At 32.8% G+C, this 20,167-nt stretch overlaps 1 protein-coding gene across 7 annotated transcripts in view; it reads left to right on the top strand.

The window, feature by feature from the left end:
- DDX60 (DExD/H-box helicase 60) overlaps positions 1 to 20,167 on the top strand; it is an 87,944-nt gene that overhangs the window by 66,142 nt on the left and 1,635 nt on the right. For 6 of the 7 annotated variants that reach the window (XM_039876128.1, XM_039876131.1, XM_039876130.1 and 3 more), the window contains 7 exons: positions 3,070 to 3,174; positions 3,439 to 3,580; positions 5,169 to 5,290; positions 10,445 to 10,592; positions 11,952 to 12,094; positions 15,548 to 15,699; positions 16,829 to 16,891. In XM_039876128.1, the coding sequence (XP_039732062.1) occupies positions 3,070 to 3,174; positions 3,439 to 3,580; positions 5,169 to 5,290; positions 10,445 to 10,592; positions 11,952 to 12,094; positions 15,548 to 15,699; positions 16,829 to 16,891 (875 nt within the window). Of the gene's footprint in view, positions 1 to 3,069; positions 3,175 to 3,438; positions 3,581 to 5,168; positions 5,291 to 10,444; positions 10,593 to 11,951; positions 12,095 to 15,547; positions 15,700 to 16,828; positions 16,892 to 19,517; positions 19,714 to 20,167 lie in introns of all 7 variants that reach the window. The other variant, XR_005655691.1, reaches the window with a different exon arrangement.

The raw sequence follows: 20,167 nt of genomic DNA on the forward strand, positions 1-20,167 counted from the left end.
GGCATATGCGAGGTCTATCTATAACCTTCACATGTGAAAGATCCTTAAGTGTGAGCATACAATTCTTAGAATGTTGTCATTGCTCATCACGTCAAACTCAGACTTTCTTGCCTTCTGGTATTTATTGTTATGGAGTACTAGGCTCTTTTAGAGTCTCCTCTAGAGGAGCCATGCGCAGCCCAGTTCTCTTGGAGTTAACTCCTTTTTTTTTTTTGCCTATGTAATTATATAAAAATCTTTCTTTTTAATCCTTATATTTCAAATTCTTTTCCCCAGGATTTTCTATGTTGTGGGTCCTTTACTTAGTGATGTTTTAGTCATTATATGATGAGAATTTTCAATCTTTATGTTTAGATTTTTTTTTATTGTGGTAAAATACACTTAATATGAAATTTACCATTGAAACATTTCAAGTGTAGTTCAATAATGTTAAGTATATTTGAACTGTGTAATACTCAGGTAGTTTGGGAATTGAGAAAATATTTCTTAAATTAGATCTTTGATATTTGCTTCTGTTTCAATTGTTGAGTTTTTTCAGAAAAAAATTATAATTTTTAAATTGAAAATCATTTTTCAGTTCTCTATTGCTATGTTCTTCTTCATTGTGAGAGAGCATATGATTTATCTTCCACATTGCTGATGCAGCTCTCTGAAGTTTCAGTTCTGTTTTTTAGTAATACAAATGTGAATTTTAATTCTGCTATTGGCTAGTTTTCCCCCAATTTTTAACTACCACTTCATATATTACTCTTTTATATCATCATAATATATTTTTTTTATTGTCAATTTATAATGTTTATTTACCTTATGCTGTTTTGTCTTTCTCATAGAGGTCATATTTTTTGGCATCCTTTGAGGATGCCAAATTTTTTTGCCATGTAAAGAAAACAATTTTCATAGGTCAGTTAGTTTTTTAAAAGTTAAAGCCAATGTTCTCCATCAATATTACAGTCTGAGAACCATGGCTTTGTTTCTTCTGCCTCTAAACTCTTCCCTCAGATATATGCATAGCCTCACTCCTTTACCTCATTCAATTTTTTGTTCCAATATTACTCTCAGTGAAGCCTACTCTCACCACCCATCCTCTGTCTCAACTCTAACTATGATCCTTACTTATTTATTCATAGCCACATCATTCCTCACATAGCATCATATTCTCTCTCTCTCTCTCTCTCTCTATCATCTCTTAACATGTTTTTTTTTATCTTCTCTATACTTCCCACTGGAATGTAAGTACCATAAGGCCAAAGACGTTTGTTTGTCTTAATTCCTGGTACAGACAGTGAATACCTATTTGTAGCATGACTAATTTTAAGAAAATGATTGATTTTCTTATAAATAGTTGATATGTTGTAGGTTTTTCTATTTTCTTACTTTTGAATGAAGCTACATCCACCCAAATCTAGTGGTTTGCCACGGAATAAGGTGTATGATTTTTCTTCTAGCTTCATTCTCTGTGCATCTACAAGCTGTTCGAATACCCTTTTGAATGGAAAACAAGATGATTAGCTTTCAGCCCAGATCTTAATATTTAGCAGATTTTCAACTTATGTAGCTTCTCTAGACTGAAAATTCATCTTCTACTTTTGCCAGTCTCACTAACACATTGATCACATGGATGTCATTCAACACTACAATGCATTATACATTGCTAACATAGTTCTTAATCATACTTTAATTACATGGTCTATATCCTTGAGTTTACAGTGTACCACCATGAGTCAGTCACCCTCATATTATACTACTGTGCAATTTTTTGGCTCTTGCCATCTATGACTAAATGTAGATCAAGAGAGAAGAGATTATAGAAAAGGGAATTTTTGGCACCCTCAAAAGGTATCACCCTAAAGTAAAGGTGAGGGACAGTACACTCCCTTCCTCCCCTTCTTCTTCCCTTCCTTTCCATCTTCTTCTCTCCCTCTGGTCTTTCAATGGGTACAGATTCTTCCTAGGTTCTTTAAACTCTTATGCCTAGGTTCTTTAAACTCTTATGCCTAAAGGCTTAAATTTTGGTGATCTTTGGAAATTTGCCTTTTGTTGAAACCTCAAACATTTTAGTGAGGAATTGAAAGATATCTGAAATGCTACCTCAGTGCTTTTTTACATAAGAAAACAAGCAATATTTTTATTACTTTGGTTTTAATCAACCTAATTCTCTTATTTTTGCAACAGCACTGCAGGACATGGAATATTATAATATCTTATTTTCTTCCAGGACAATCCAAGAATAATAAGCTTTTAAACTTCATTCACATTTATTACTAGATTATTTGGCAGTATCTTTCATTTCTGATGATTCTGTTTTATATGTTCTGTTTTGTTCAAGGAAGGATCTGCCATGTAAAAACATGATAAAATAACATGACATCTGACTGAATCTTATATATTACTGGTATTTGTGTGGTATGATAGATATGGATAAAATGTATCCTAATTTGTATCCTTTTATGTGATGATTGGTCATGTGAGGCCACAACAGGGGACAGAGGAGAGGAAAACAAAGTATTATACTCAGAAAAACAAAGTATTATACTCACTGGTCCTAGAGACAGGAGACAGCATGCCATGCAGTGCTACATATGAAAGACACCAGGGTGGTCAGAAGGCAGAGACAGGAGCAGAGAGAAAGTTTAGGCTACTGCCTTTACTGAAGTTTCCACAGGAAAGATAAGGCAGAACAGGGTAAACAGTTTAGGATTTGCCATTTTGAAGAATCCCAGAAGGATCTGAGCTGTTTGAGTAGCCTCTAGTTGCCTGTTATCTGGCCCTGGGGTGATTTAGAGCAGGAAAATTATTGGTGTGGTGTGTGAGTGTTAAGTAAGGAAGTAGTATGAAGTTGGGATTGGTTGGTTTGCATAGGATAGGCATGCTCTTGGGCAAGTTGTTGTTACTTTTAGGTATTAGCTAGCCCTGGGAGGGATAGTTTGTCCCCAGCCAGAATGGTTTTTTAAGATGTCAGAACATCATGATATACAGAAAAGATTTCAAATTACAAAACATTTAAATTACCATCTATAGATGTATTTCATATCACTGAGATGGTGTGAATTAAAGTATTCTTCTTTAAAGGTGCTGTCGGTCCTAAAGCATTCATTGCTGTCCTTCAAACAGCCCAGAACCATGAAGATGTTAAAACTTTACTTCTTGTTTACTTTGCAATTCCTGGTAAAAGAGGTATGATTGTACTTTGTCATTTTGTGAAATAAGATAGGTACTCTCATTATTTCTTATTGTGCTGAACTAATTGTAGTCTTTAGAAGGTAATGTCTAATGATTAACATTACTTTGGTATAATTATCGAAATTGGGCCAGGTAATGATTATCTATCCCTCTTATACTGGCATTAAGTACTATTTAAAACTGGCGCTTAATAAGTTACTTATTGATTAATATATGTGATGAGTTGAGTCAAATTAATAAATTATTTCTGTTTTTTAGGGCTATTTAGATCAAGAAGGTAATCCGATGGGGTTTGCTGGACTTGTATCACATTTGCATTATCATGAGCCTTCTAATCTTGTTTTTGTCAATTTTCTTGTAAGAGGCCTTTTCCATAATCTCTGTCAGCCAACCCAGAAAGGTAAGCTTGATCTTTCCTATGTATGGTCTAAAATTAGCAACAGAGGCTATTAGTGAAGTAGCGCTTCAAGAATATTTTTTTTTTCTACAGAGAAAATACAAAGTAATATTCAGATAATTTAGAGATACCAAATTAGGTAAAATAAACTTTCATATACTTACTAATATAGATTATATGGGAGACAGCCATATTTTGTGATACTTATTTTAAAATGTCAACTTCTTATTAACTTCAGTGATTCCTTGATTCCAGGATTCAGAACATATTAAATAATATATAATTTTAAATAAATACTTTCAATTAAATTTAGTATATTCTCACATAAAAAAGATATAAAGAAGCATTACATTAAAAAATATTTGCTATTAATATTTATGAATATTTTCTCCCGATTTTTTTCTTTGAATATGAATATACACTGTATTTCAATAATTGATACTATATCAATTGTATAATCTAGAGTCTTGTTTACCCCTAAATATATTTTTGCTAATATCATGTACATTTTTTGTGAATTCTATTTGCAATGTCCATGTAGTATTCCATTTAACACAGGTTTTTGATTTTTATAATTTGATTACTTAAAAAGTGTTCCCGAAAGAAACTTTTCCCTCTTTGTGCTTAAATTTTTTAGCATTACTAATACCTGATGAAATCTGCCTTTTACAACATTACTTTATCATTTAACATTAACTGATAGAAATACTCTTTTGTACAATAGTTGAAGTCACTATGCTCTGAACATACATTGTTTTGTGAAACAAGAATACTTGGAAAATTCTGTCCCCCTGAAAGCTCTGTGAGAGAAGAAATAATTTCAGGCAACATGATGTGCAGCTTGTGTTTATTTCTGTGTGTGTCTGGTATGTGTGGTTACAAACATAGAGATAGAAAATTGATAACTTTATAAAGCAAGTGATATGGCTATCTCTATTTCGTATGAGGAAACTGAGGCACAGAGAAGCTGAGTCAATTGCCATGGTCACAAAATTTTAGTAGTGTCGAGAACAAAGATTCAAATATAAGTAGTCTGACTCCAGAGCCCAAGTTATTGAACGTAGCGCCTTTTAAACCTCTTCAGTATAATTCTTGTGTGTTGTAATACATAGAGCATAAGTCAAATTAATCATATCTTAATATGAGTGACAGGAAGGTAAGGAAAGGAGATAAGGCTGGGAGGTTATTTGTGGGCTGAATTTTGGAAAGCCTTAAATGCTAGGCTAAGGAGATGGGATTTTGTTTATGAGACATTGAGATGCAACCAGAGATTTTTGAGTAGATGAGAGATGTGATCATAAAATACTTCAGTACAACTGATTATAGGCTGGAAAAGGGAGAATATAGGTTGGGAGGAGATAAGGTAATTTGTGGTTGGAATAACGAGGGCCTGAAGTAGAGCGGGAGTAGCAAAGTGTGAAAGGAAGAGCAGATATGAAACTGCCCTAGATATAGTCCTCCCTTAGTTGCCGTGTTTGTCAAAGGTTTTCGTTTTCATGAAATGGAGTGCAATGTAATATTCAATTTAAACTTTAAAAGTTGGATTAACATACTTTTTTACATTTATAATGAGATAATTTGTTTTGTGTAGGCTCAAAACATTTTTCTCAAGATGTTATGGAAAAACTAGTGTTAGTATTGGCAAATCTGTTTGGAAGAAAATATCTTCCAGCAAAGTTCCAAGATGCTACCGTCAAGTTTTATCAATCAAAGGTAAAATTTACGATTCTGTTAACTTTAAATAATCAAGATAAATCAATCCTACCATAAGTGATTCAGCAGCAGTAGAATTTTATTAATCTAGAGTTCATTTGTTTTATATAATAATTTGTCCTTTTTGTAATTAGTGTTATATTTAATCTGTAATTCCTAAGTCTCGCCCTATAAATCTATCAAAAGATTAAATGCCTTGAGAAAAAAATAAGATAAAAAATTTTGCTCATGCTTTCTATTTGGTTGTATCAGTGGCTAAAGAAAAAAAAAATGTAGATAATTATACATTAAATGAATTAATAGTTCTCATCACTGAATCTACAATTCTTTTAGGATCTTTTAACCTTGAGGTAAGGTTATGGTCAGGAAGTATATATTGTGAACTATATGTCCTTACTGAAAAAATATTAGAATAGTCATCTAAGAAATCATCCCTTGATTCACATAGACTAAAAGTGGGAGGACTCTTTTATAATTTATTTGCAACATTTTCTTTGATCATGATTTCCTGTCATTAAATCAACATCAAATACTATGACTAATGTACTTCATAAGAATCTGAGAAAGTGGGACAGGCTGGTTATACCAAATAACCTTAGTAAAAGGTGACAAGGAACAAAAAGAGAAGAATTGATCTACATCCTCTCACTCCACAATGTCAAATTACAAATCTTAGCCCTCACAGAATGTTCTTTAAACCAGTGAACACAACTTTAGTCATTGATCTATCATCTTCACAATTTTTAAATCACATCTACGTCCTTGAACTATTATTTACTTTTTTGTTTAAATAAATTTATATTAAACTTACAAAAGTCAGTATCTCTATTCTTACCAAAAAAAAAGTCATAAAAATACAATAAAAGAAGATTTTGAATAGAGGCCATCTGAGCCTTCACCCTTCCATCTCTTTTCCTTAAAGATTATTGAAAATTTGTGCATTTTCAGGTAGGACATTGTAGGTGGCCATCACCACTATTGCAACAGAGCTGTGGATGTTATGAGGATTAGATTGCCTAAAATGATAAAATGGCAAGAATTTATCCAAGGTGTGATAGGAATCTCCCACCATGGTTTTTCTCCCCCCAAATTTGTCTATTCTGGACAAAAACAAACAACCAATAACACTATTAGTGATTACATGGGTCTGGAGTGACAGACTAGAGACTTGAGAGACATAGCAAGTTTTAACCACAGAACATTTACTGGGTACCAGGTCTGTATGAAATGCCGGGTCACTACATCAAATATCTTGTAGTCTTGTGGTGTTTATTAAATAAAAACCTGCTAGAGGTTTGTATACCCTGACCAGCTCCCAAGACATTTTTAAGCCATTTAGGACTAGAAGCTATAAAAATAACTTAGAAAGCTATACAAGAAAGAGGTGGATCTTTGGCAGTCTTTTAGGGCTGAGAAGACTGAGACCCACCATCTTCATCTCAAAATCCCAAGAGAACCATGACCTAAGAACAGAGATAAATCAGATATAGACCGAGACTTATTAAAATTGGAGAACAAGACTAACCCTCTTCAGTCTCTGCTTAGACCGATGTGATCACGTCTTCATTCACTTGGCCGAACACAAAAATGGGGGTACACATTCCAGTGGAAGATAACATCATTAAGCCTATCAGGTCCTTTTATAAACATTTTTGGGGGGCAAAAAACAAGTAAGCAAACAAAAATTGAAACCCTAAAACTAAAAAAAGTGAGTAAGCAAGAATATATGATCAATTTAGTGGGAAGAAACAGGCAATAATAGTAGCCACACAGATGATCCAGATATTGGAGTAAAGATACAATAATTTTAAATATGACTGTTATATCCAAGAAAATAGGGGAAGAGATAGACAAAAGTGATGAAAGGATAGAGAATTTCACCAGATAATTAATGGACATTCCAGAGCTGAAAAATATAATATCTGATCAGAAAATATATTATCAGAAGTCAGAATCAGTGAATTGACAGACAGCTTAATAAAAAGTATTCAATCTGTAGCACAGGGAGAAGAAATGAAAATAAAAGCAGATAACATAAGAAATATATAGGTCACACTCAAAAGTTTTAATGTTAGAGAGGGGAGCCCCAGAAGAAGAAGGAGAAAAATGACAGAAGTGTGTTCAAAAATAATAGCTGGAAATTTTCTCAAGCTGATGAACGATAACACTCCCTAATTTCAAAAGTGCATTATCCTTCCAGAAGGATAAGTATAAATAAACATTAAACTAGAATTAGTGGAAATCAAAAACAAAGAGAATATCAAAATAGACATTTTTTTGAAAAAATAGACATTTTTTTGAAAAAAGCAATAATAAGATCGATAGCTAACTTTTTAACAAAAATAATGGAAGCTAGAAAAAAATGGGAATTTTTTTATTCTTCTGTTTACTTTCATATATAAATGTGTACATATTCTTAGCATATGTCTTAAACATAATTTAAAACAGGATAAATACATTGTGATTGGTTTAATAAAATATCAAGAGGATATGTATATGTCTATCTTCTATTTTGTTAGCTTTATTGAAGTATAATTGATATACAAAAATTACACACATTCAATGTATACATCTTAATGAGTTTGGAAATATGCATACACCCATGATATTATCACCATAACTAAAGTATGACACATATCTGTAACTTCCAAAAATTTCCTTGTGTGGTTTTCTTTTTTTGCGGGGGGAGGAACACTTAACATGAGACTTAACCTGTTAATGTTTTTTAAAGTATACAATACCGTGTTGGTAGCTATAGGTACTATGTTGTACAACAGATATCTCGAGCTTATTTATCTTACATAATAAGAACTTGATATCCAATGAAAAACAATTCCCCATTTCCTTCTCTACCCAGCCCCTGGCAACCACCTTTCTATTCTCTACTTCAATGAGTTTGACTGTTTTAGATAAGTGAAATCATGCAGTATTTGTCCTGTGAGTGGTTTATTTTACTTAGTACTGTCCTCTAGGTTCATCTGTATTGTTGCAAATGGCAAGATTTACTTTTTTAAAAGACAGTAATATTCCATCATATGTATACATACCACATAATCTTATCCATTCATCTGTTGATAGACATTTGGGTTGTTTCCATTATCTTGCCTATTGTGAATAATGTTGCAGTGAACATACGGGAGCAGATATCTATTCAATATCTTGATTTAGTTCTAGAAATGGGATTTTTGGATCATTCGGTAGTTCTATTTTTAATTTTCTGAAGAAACCTTCATTTGTTTCCCATCGTGGCTACACCAGTTTACATTCCCACCAACAGTATATAAGGGTTCTAATTTTTCTACATCCTTCTCATCACTTACCTTTTTTTTTTTTTTTTTTTTGTAATAGCCATCCTAATAGGTATGAGGTGATATCTCATTGTAGTTTTGATCTGCATTTTCCTAATGTTGAGAACTTTACTATACGTGGTGGCCATTTGTATGCCTCCTGTGGAGCAATGTCTCTTTGAGTCCTTTGCCCATTTTTAAAAAATTATTTATTTTTGCTAGTGAGTTATAGGAGATTCTTATATACTTTGACTATTATCCCCTTATCAGCTAGATGGCTTAGAAATAGTTTCTTCCATTCTGGAAATGCCTTTACACTTTGTTGACTATTTCCTTTGCTGTGCAGAGCTTTTTAGTTTGATATAATCTCACTCGTTTATTTTCATTTTTGTTGCTTACACTTTTGGTGTCATATCAAAAAAAATCATTGCCAAGACCAATGTCTATATTTTCTTCTATGAGTTTTACAGTTTCAGGTCTTACATTTAAGTCTTTAATTCATTTTGAATTCAGTTTTATGTACAGTATATGGTAAGGTCTAATTTCATTTTTTATATGCGTATATCCAGTTTTGCCAACATCATTTGTTGAAGAAAATGTTCTTTCCCCATTGTATGTTTTTGGCATCCTTGTCAAAGATCTCCTGACCATATATATGTGGATTTATTTCTAGACTCTTAATATTCTGTTCCATTGATATATGTGTCAGTCATTATGTGGGTGCCATACTGTTTTAATTACCGTAGCTTAGTAATATATTCCAAAACCAGAAAGTACAATGCCTCCAGCTTTCTTCTTCTTCCTCAAGATTAGTTAGTCTATTTTGGACCTCTTGCAGTTTTATATACATTTTAGAATTGTTATTTTCTATTTCTATTTTAAAAAAATGCCATTGAGGTTTTGATAGAAATTGCATTGAATCTATAGATCACGTTGGGAAGTACTGACATCTTAACAATATTAATTCTTCTAATCTATGAACATAGCATGCCTTTTCATTATTGTGTCTGTTAGAATTTTTTTTTATCAGTGTTTTATACTTTTCGGTGTACAGATTTTTCACCTCCTTGGTTAAGTTTATCTTTAAGTACTTTATTCTTTTTGATGCTATTGCAAATAAGATAGCCTTAATTTCCTTTTTAGTACTTAATTAGTATATAGAAACTCAACTGAGTTTTTTGATATTGATATTGTATCCTGCAACTTCTGATTTTGTTTATTAGTTCTAACAGGTTTTGTGTGTGTGTGTGCACGTGCTAAAAGGTCTGTGCTAAAAAAGATATCATATACCTTAGGCAGACAGAAAAAATATAAACTTGAGAAATATGAAAATACAGGAGGCATGAAGTACACTGGAAAGGATAATGCATGGATAGATATAAATGAATATCTGTTATACCCCTAAATAATTATAATGTGGTAGAATAATTAACAAAATATTAGTAAAATGAATCCACTGAAGTTTTAAATATCCTCACAATCATATGAGGTTTATTCTAGGCATGCAAGTATATTTTATATTGTTGTTTGCTCTCCAAGTGTGTCACTAGTTTTTTTTAACTAGTCACAAGCCAGATGTCATTGGAGAGCATGCTTTTATTTAAAACATGGTTTTGATTAAGTAGTGTGAAAGCGTATTTTTAAGAGTAAAGGTATTACTTTTGATAAATGCAAATAGAAACAAAAATAAATTTTACCCTGATTTCATAGATGAAACAGTTACATTATTGAATAATAGATAACTACAGAATTATATTGCAATGTTCTTTGCCCTTGTTCCAAAGTTTCAGTTTTCAAGGAAGGTATAGAGATCTCCCTGAAAAATATTTGACTATTAGGTTTTCTTGATATCTCCTTGATAATTTAGGTGTTCCTTGAGGCTCTACCTGAGGATTTTGGGGCTGCTTTAAATGAGTATAACATGAATGTTACAAAGGATTTTGCCTCCTTCCTACTAATTGTTTCCAACTTGGCTGATATGAAACAGGAATATCAACTCCCAGTGTCAGAAATAAGTAAGTATATCTTACTTTCATGTGGAACAATTTAAAGAATAAATAATCTTGCTAAGAGTGTTTTACTCCAGAAGAAGAATAGAACCCTGAAAATATCAGTCTGCCTTAGAATAAGAGGATTCCTTCTGTTTTCCAAGTAAAGAAGTTAAAGGGCAATGGAGAATAAAAAACTAAATAGAGTCATTTATAAACCATCTTGACTAAAGTTTGCTTTTGGGTCAAGCCTGGAAAATGGAGTAAGGACATCTATGAGATGAAGAGAAACTAGAGACTATTCTGTCACTTTTTACCTTGAGAGGAAATATGTATAATGTTAATGAACATCAACTCCCTGCAGGTACCTGGATCCAAACTCTTTATCTGTTACTCATTAGCAGTGAGACCTTGGACAGGTAACTGCACATTCATGCCTCAGTTTCCACAATAGATATATAAAAAAGAGAATAACATTATGTAAGTAGTTTTTGTGAGCATTAAATAATTAAGTTAATATATGTGAATATCATAAAATGGTGCCTAGCTCATAGGCACACACTATTAAATCTTTGCTGTTGCTTTTCATAAGCTATTGAATGGAACTTTCTAGGGGAAAGTAAACAGGAAAAGGCAACTAGGATAAAGGGAACAGGCTGAGCTGTGGGTAGTAATTTCCTGTTTCTTTATATTCTAACATTCTTAGTTGACAGATGTCAAGGAGATGGAGCTTGTAGCTTCTTGGGCTCTGTTAAAGTGAGAAGCAATATGAATAAATGCAGACAATAACAGTAAAACACTGTGAGCATCCCAGAGGAGGCAAAATAGAAATGTGTGACTATCCTGTCTCCATTACAAAATAGAGCCAATTTTGACTGCATGATCTGGTGCTTTATAAGAGTAGAAGTGAAAAAAAAAATTTCTTCTCATATGCCATTTCCAAACCTACTGGTAACAGCTACTTGTAATACTTGTCTAGAAAGATTCTGAGGCCAAGTCTGATTTTTGTGGGTACCAATATAATAACAATAATTCTGTGTTAAGAGAGTATACAATTTAAATTCAATCTTTTATTACTTCTCGATCAAAGCAACCACAATATAAAATAAAATTTTATAATATTGATAATAATATTACCAGCTAACATTTATTGAATATATTCTGTGCCAAGTTGTGCTATTCACTTTGTGATATATCTTACTCAGTCTTAATTATGATGTAGATCCTAAAAAGTTGAATGGCTCCCCTTGTATGTAATATGGTCTAGAGCAGGTACATAAAGCTTTGTAATTTGGCTAATTTTTTAAAAAAATTATTTATTTAAATTAGTTTTAAGTATACAGTACATTTTTTAAAAGCTAATCTATCCCAACCTATTATGGCCAGGTTTCACAGGTAAAGAATATGAAGACTCCCAACTGGTGTCTCACTTGATGAGCTGCAAGGAAGGAAAAGTAGCTATTTCTCCATTTGTTTGTCTCTCTGGGAACTCTGATAGTGATTTGCTTCAACCAAAAACTCCAAACCATGTAAGTAGAATCTATAAATAAAATCTCTTTAAGAAAAAAATTGTATTTATACTTCTAGGTAGCTTAGAAAGAACTTCAAATTTCTCAAATTTAAAAAAAAAAAAAAAATTCCAGGTTAATCAACAGAAATATCCAGGGACGGTGCTCTTGAGGCCAGTATGATTTGAATTTCTCAGTATTGGCCTGCGGGACCCTGCTCTGTTATAGTAAACTACCAGAGCCATCATTTTTCTTTCACCTTTTAAGACTCTAGGGGAGATTGACATGGTTTGTTGTGAAAAGAGCAAATAAAACTATCTTCAGGCTTTCTCCATATTGATATAGGTGCTGCAAATCTCTCATGTCCAAAATAGAGTACAAAGAACTCGACATATTTGGAATATGCTGAATAATCAATCCATTTGAATATTGGAATAAGCTTGTAGAAATTTAATTTATAACTTAATGCAAAATTTGAGAAAAAATTAAGTTTTATTACATTTGATATTATGGAATGATACTGATGTCTCAACTCCATTTGATTCCATATTAGTCCTCTACATTGTAAAATAGTCCCATGCCACTTAAAAGAATTTTGAAAACTATATAGACCATTGCACATTTTAAATGACACGTACATTTTTATCATAAATTTAAATAGTTTCTAATAATATAGTTTCCAACTTCCGATAAATTTGATATGTTAAAATAAAACGATTACAGCATTCTTTTAAATGTGTAAAATGGCATATAAATGCACAGTGTTTTAATATCCATAATTGTCATGTTAAAAGCAAATCAACAATAAATTTTTTAATGATTTAAAATTTGGTATAGTTCTTTTTCTCTTACATTTAGATTCTACATTTCTATACATAATTTTTCCTTACTGTACTATATTTTTAAACATGAAGTCACCCTATCATATTTCTTAGCTTAAATCATATGCAATTCCAATTTAATACTTATTTCCTGTTTATCACAGAAACAAATATAATATAAACTTTGAGAAGCAATTACTAAAAGTAAATTAATATTGTATTGGAAATGTATAGATTAATGAGATGGATGAGGCTTTCTTTTTTTAATTAGTCCACATAACTATGAATTAATATTTACTTATTTTCAGAATGAAACAAGTTTCCAGCATCAAATCTTAGCTTGAATTCTGAGAAAACTTATTTCAATAGATAAGTGGCTGAAAAGGAACAACTTGTGTTACAACAATAATACATAATTTTCTAACTCCTTCTGAGACATATGCCCCCAATCACCTAGCAAATCTGTCATCAACATATATTTTTAATGTTGTCTTAATTAACTTGATTAGATTCAGCTTCAACTTTTTTTAGTTGAAATAATTGGAAACTAATTTATTAAACATTTTTTTTACTTAATCTTTAGTCATTCACTTTTTCAATAGGAAAGCAATTTTGCTGTTTGTTATTGTTCTGTACATTTTAAAACCCCAAGGAAATGTACCATAGTGAGTTGGAGGAATTTGTTTGTTTTCTGTGGTGAGAATAAAGCTTTTATGAAAGAGCAGGATTTAAGAAAGCATTTAAATAAAGCATTTAAGAAATAGATTTTTTAACTGATCAGACATGCAGTTTAAAAACAAATTGGAGACTACTAGACCACAACTCCAGATCCTGTCTGAAGCTCTGTGAGGATAGCTCTGTAGGGCTTTCCTCCCTCTGAGTGGTGTCTTATAATAAACTGCCTTTGAAGAATGGGCAATTCTGGCATAGAAATAATAAAGGAGTGCACTTTAGCTTATAAGAGCAATACATTTATGATGGTATTTTTTTTTCTGTATTTATATGATCACAATTAATTACTTACATGAGATATATAGCTAACCACATTAAAAAAAGATGTATTAATTGTTAAGTATTATAATTTCCCCGTCTTTCTATTATACAGTTAATTCAACTTATTGACAGTGTGCTTGTGCCATTCACTTTTGTTTCTTTTCCATATGTAAATTTTTCTTTGGGGTTTTGGAAGGCCACTCATGCAGTTATAATAGGATGTTATGGCTATGTCTTATTGCCATACAATCACCAGCAATTAGCAGTGACCTTTAAGCTATAGGGCATAAACTGACTCAGACTCATAGATGTTTCTGATGGTATGCCAAAGAGAAGGAGTCCGGTTTATATCATCTATTTTGAAGCATCGTGCACAGGTGAATATTTACAGAGTATTGCTTGTTGATGACATGCCCTTTGCATTACCCAACTCACTTCATACAAATTTACTTTACCAGTGTAAGTTATAATCTCTTAAAACTTCTTTTGCTTTTATTGTTTGTTACATTTTGGTTTAATGCTAAATATGCATAATACAAACCATTAAATGGCGTGTAGATAACTTGTAAAGCAAAACTAAAACGAAAAACCATGTACTCTTTCTCTGTGTTATACACTTGTCTTTCCTCTTTCTCCAAGATACCAATTGTCCTAAACTTTGTGTTTTTAATTCCTCTTTAAAAATGTCATATTCCAAAATCACATTTTTGCTGCTTTTGAATTTCATGAAAAGTGAATGAATATTTACTGTTGTCTCCTGGAGGTTCCTTTTTTTGCACCCAACACTCAGCCCGTAAGATTCATTTATGTTGTGAAATGAAGCTCTATTTTATTTTTACTACTTTATGATATATTATAGTAAGACGGTAAAACAATCTGTTGACCTATTCTTCTGTTAATAAGTGTTTGTTTCTAGTCTTTACTGTTACCAACAGGGCAGCTATGAACATCTGGTACACCTGTGCAACAGTTTCCTTTGAGTATAAATTTTCTGGATTACAGGGGTAAAAACAATTTTTCTGGATCCTAATGGAATAAAAATATTTCAAGAAATTTTAATAATAGTAACTTTCCCAGCTACTATCAATTCATTTTAGAATGTAGTGGTACCAATTCACACTCTCATTAGCTTTGCTTCCCTGTTTATTTTCCTTCTTTGCTTCCTTCCTTCCTTGCTTTCCTCCTTTTTTGCTTCCGTTAGTTTTCTTCTTTTCTTCATTCTTTTTTCTTCCTCTTCTTTTTTATTCTGGTAACTGGATTATAAAGATTGTTAGAGCTGTTCAGTTGAACTTTCCTCTTGAGACATACAAGGCACCAACTCCCTGAAACTGTTTAATAAAGATATTTTCTGCACCAGTTAGGATGATGATAAAATCTTAAATTAGCTCTTTCCTAGTGATTTTTCCTATGGTCTAGGCTGGATGGTTGAAATTGTCATCAGTATACTGTGAGGCAATAATGTTCATAGGTTTAGCCAAGCCATTCTCTAGGCTTGCTTAGGATGGCACCACCCATGTGTATGGAAGACACCCTCTTCCTTCACCATGAAAAGTGTGCTTTAAAAATGTTGGTTGAAGGAGATAACTACAAAGTGCAATGTAAAAAATTATAAACTTTTTTATGCATAAATAACAAATTAAGAAGCATTGTGTTTCTTCAGGTCATTCTGCGCACAATCGGTATCAGTCATGCTCAGGTTCCTGTCCTGTGGTCACAGAAAATTGATGGCCAAGGAAGAATAATGCCACTTAATGCTTATGTACTTGATTTCTATAAACACGGTTCCTTGATAGGACTAGTCCAGGACAACAGGTATGTTTTGTCTGCCTCCATCTGTTTCCATCTATTTCCATCTCGATGTCCACATTCCTGTCCATGTCTACCTCTTTCATCTCTGCCTTTATCTCTGTTTCTGTATCAGCATCTCCAACTTCATCTCTGTGTTGATCTCCATCTCCATGTTTATATATCTAATGGGTGAACTTAATGAATTTTAGACAAAATACTTTTTACAATTACAACTAAAGGTTAATTATGCTAAACATACTGGAATTATTTTCCTCTAGACTAATGGCAAGAGAAAATGACAATTTGTTTGTTATTTTTATTTGTGGTTTATTAGCAAAATCTTGGGACTTAGACTGACTCATTTGACACAAAGATTTACTCTACAGATATAAATATTTTCATACACTCAGATACATTTTTATTTATTAATATCCTATTTATTCATTATTAGATATTTTAAAGCCAAATAACAATAACAAATACTGCCATGCTCTTCATTATCTGAGAGAACGATATAAAAAATATATAATTCACACTCCGAGGACTGAAAACATGACAATTGTTTTAGCTCTTTGGCAGAGTAACCATTTTCAAAAATAGTAAGCAGGAGTAAACCCTCTTGGATTTACCTAGAAATGGAGAAATTGACCCAGGCACTGAGCATAGATTTGGGGAGGAACATTCTGTCATAATAATCGGAGATTCAGTGTGCATTTTACATAAAATTTTGAAGTCTTTATTGAATTAAAGCATTTAAAACTTCTGACCTTCTTGAGAAATAGTGACCTCAATATTGTGACGAAAGCAGTTGTGATAGTAATAAACAATTCATTTGGTTCTTCCCCTTTGATTCTCTAGCTTCCTTCCATTCACTTCCCCAAGCTTCACTTTTTTCCTTGGGTTTTCTCCTGATATAGTCTGTTTCCTGTGTTTATTGATTATCTGTGATTGTGATGCTCTTGACTCTTGAATTTATAATTGCCATTCCCACAGATTAAATTATCATCTGGGAGTCTGTGGCAGAAATGACTCTGGTAACTATATCTTGACAGACAAAAATAATCTACTATTGACAAATCCAACATTGCAACATGAAATAAGAAGTTCTTTAATGTTTTTATACCATTAATTTTCAAAATGTTGTTTTGTTTAGGATGAATGAAGGAGAGGCTTACCAGCTGTTGAAAGATTTTTCACTCACCATTCAATCTATCAGGTGTGCCATATATTTCAAATACCAATTTCAAATTTTTCAATAGTTTAGTGGTAATGTGAAAAAATGTTCAGCTCATACTTAAATGCACAGCCTCTTAGGTGCTGTGCATTTCAAGTCCCCCAAAACTTTGCAGAGCTTCTCCTCAGCACTCTGTGCATTATTTCTATATTAGAGTTAATTCCAAAGTCCATTTGACATGAAGCATCATGCAGACCAGAGCCTCAGCTCCAGGCACTGCTCCAACAGGCAGCAATGTTCTAAAGCCTCAAGAATCCCTAGTATCTCAATTTCCATAACCAGCGTATGTCAGATACATGATACTTCAGAGTGTTCCTGAGGGCTCCATCAGGTCTTTGGTTTATATCTACTTACATATTCTTGATTCTCTTGCTCTATTCAGTGTTTTCTCCAGGCTTCATCTGACTTTTATCTCTCATATTGGCTTCCTGTTTTCATCTTTAACAGAGCCCAGTGGAGACCCAAGCAATTCCAAACTTTGTCTGGACACCCTTATTCTTAGGCTCCGTTAGAAGGTCCATCTTTCAGACCATCAAGTGTTGCCTGGTTAAATATCCATCTTCCTAAATCCTCCAATCTGCACGCACTTCAATACTTTATGGGTGTTTTCTATCATTTAATTTAAAAAATTTATATATAAACACACACACACACACATATATATATACACATACACATATAAGTTGCTGTGAATCCCTTCATTATGGGGTTTTTGCTAATCAAATCATTTTATTTCTTTGATCTGAGGTTAATTAGACATGTTTGGACTTTTTATATGGAGAACGAAACTTTTAGTATGCTAGAGCAGAGAGCACTCCTCTAAATAGTACGTTCCTCGAGTGCTCATAGTTACTCAAGCTATAGTCTCCAGAGCATCCCAAGAAACTTTGGAGTCTTTGAAGCTGTCTCAAAAGCTGAGCCTAGGAAAATAATTCATTTATTTATTCATTCATTGATTCTTATAAAAAATATTGAAGTATTTTTGGTTTGAGGTGTGGCCTAAGTATTTGAGATGTAGACAAGTATTAAATCTATCCCTGCTTTAAAAAAATCTTATAGTGTAGTAAGAGGAAACTGACTTGTAGACATTACAAAGGTAATAAGTGCTAGGATGACAGGTAAGGGAGTAACCCATTCTACCTTGAATTCAGAGGATTCTCAAATAAAGTAATTTTTTTGACTAAGTCTTAAAAGATGAGGCAGAGAGAATCATGTTTTCAAAGGGTAGAAATGAGAAAGGACCAGATGTGTCAAGCATGGGCTTCAAGTTCACTATGATGGCATATAGATATGGGAGTTGTCGTAGGGATGGGGGAGATGCTGAGTTGCTCAAGGCAGCTTTAAAGGCCATTTAAATATATATTGGAAGGGGTCTTAATTGTCATACTATGGAGTTTGAGCTTAATATTTTGAGCAATGTTAAGTATTTTTATTTACTTAAGTATAGTTGTAAAATTTCTGTAAAGTAAAATTAAGTATAGACAGCACATAAGCATGAATGAGATACAGGTCTAGAGTTTATACATGTGACAGAGATGTGTATGATATATTATGTGGCAGCGATGCAAAGGTAATAACAGTCATGCTGGTGAGCATGAGTGAGGGTCGAAGTTAAGGAAATAAAATTAAGGAAATAAAATTAATTTTGGAGAAGAGTGGTTAGAGGAATATTTATGAGATAGTGGATTCTAAAAAAAATAAATAAATAAACAAATAAAACAAAAACAAACTCATAGAAACAGAGATCAAATTGATGGTTGCCAGAGGGAAGAGTGATGGGGAAATGGGTGAAAAAGATGAAAGGGAATACAGTCAATAATATTGTGATAAGTTTGCACAGTGACAGATTGATTACTAGACTTAGTGTGGTGATCTTACTGTAAGTATATAAATGTTGAATCACTATATTTTACACCTCAAACTAATATACTATTGTATACCAACTATACTTAAGTAAATAAAAATTAAAAGAAAAAAAATCAAAGAAACTGGCAATAAATTTCTGTAGTTGGTGCAGATAACCCAAGTTTCTATTTTAGTTAATGATACATAGGAAACATCAATGTGGATGAGATTTGGTGACTGACAACCAAAAATAGTGAATTAAAATTTATAAATGTGATGTATTATCTGTGGGATAGCATTTCCTAGGCTCAGCTTTTGAGACAGCTCATCCAGTAGTCATAATTACAGGTTTGTGACTATGAGGAAATTCAAAGCTGTAACTACAGATCTGGCCATTCCTTGTGGAAGGTCAATGAAGACACTAAGGAAAATACTGGAACCTAGTGAAACTAAGGTAGATATGATTATAAAAGACTGATAAAAATCAAATCTTGACTGTGTTCAGTCCTTAATCAGCCCTGCTGCAGTGTTCATTCTTGATTTTTATCTCTCTTTTCTTGTAACTTGCATATTAATTTCTTATTGCTGCTGTATGTAACAAATTACCACAAACTTAGTGGTTTAAACCAACACAAATTTTTTATCTTACTATTCTGGAGGTCAGAAGTTCAAAATGAGTCTTACTGAGCTAAAATCAAGGTGTTGTCAGGGCTGCATTCATTTCTGGGGGTTTTAGAACAGTCTCTTTTATTATGTCTTCCAGCTTCTAGAGGCTCTGCTGGCATTACTTTCATTGTGGCCCCCGTCTGTGTTCAAAGTCAGCGCTGATGAGTAGAATCTCACATTGCATCACTCTCACATTAATTTTTTCTTTCCTGCCTTCCTCTTCTACTTGCGAGGACCTTTGAGACTACATTGGGGCCTACCCAGCTAGTCCAGGATAATTTACCCATCTCAAGGTCAGCTGATTAGCGACTTCGATTCCATCTGCAACCTTAATTCTCCTTTGCCATGTAACCTGACATATTCTTAAATTTCTGGGGATTAGGATATGGATATCTTTGAAGGTCCATTTTTCTGTTTACCATACCACATTTTCTTTTCTTCACACATCAAGTTAAAGGAAGGAATATTTTGTTCTTCACAGGGGTAGTACCTGTGGATTTCAGTACATACTGGGCACAGCAGGAAAAACAGAAAAGGGCAGCCCTACGGGGCATGTGGAGAAAAGAAAGGGAATTTGTGTTGCTGCTATCGAAGGGAAGAGGAATCAGGTTACATGGAATTTGGTGGCTTTAAAATCCTCTTAGTAATAGAACTGGACTGTAGTAATAGGCTGGGAGTTTTCTTGTTATCTATCTATCTATCTAGCTATATATATTTATTTATTATTCATTCATTCATTCATTCATT

The sequence above is a fragment of the Pteropus medius genome, unplaced genomic scaffold (genome assembly GCF_902729225.1).
Source record: "Pteropus medius unplaced genomic scaffold, Ma_sr-lr_union100, whole genome shotgun sequence".
NCBI classification, from domain to species: Eukaryota; Metazoa; Chordata; class Mammalia; order Chiroptera; family Pteropodidae; genus Pteropus; species Pteropus medius.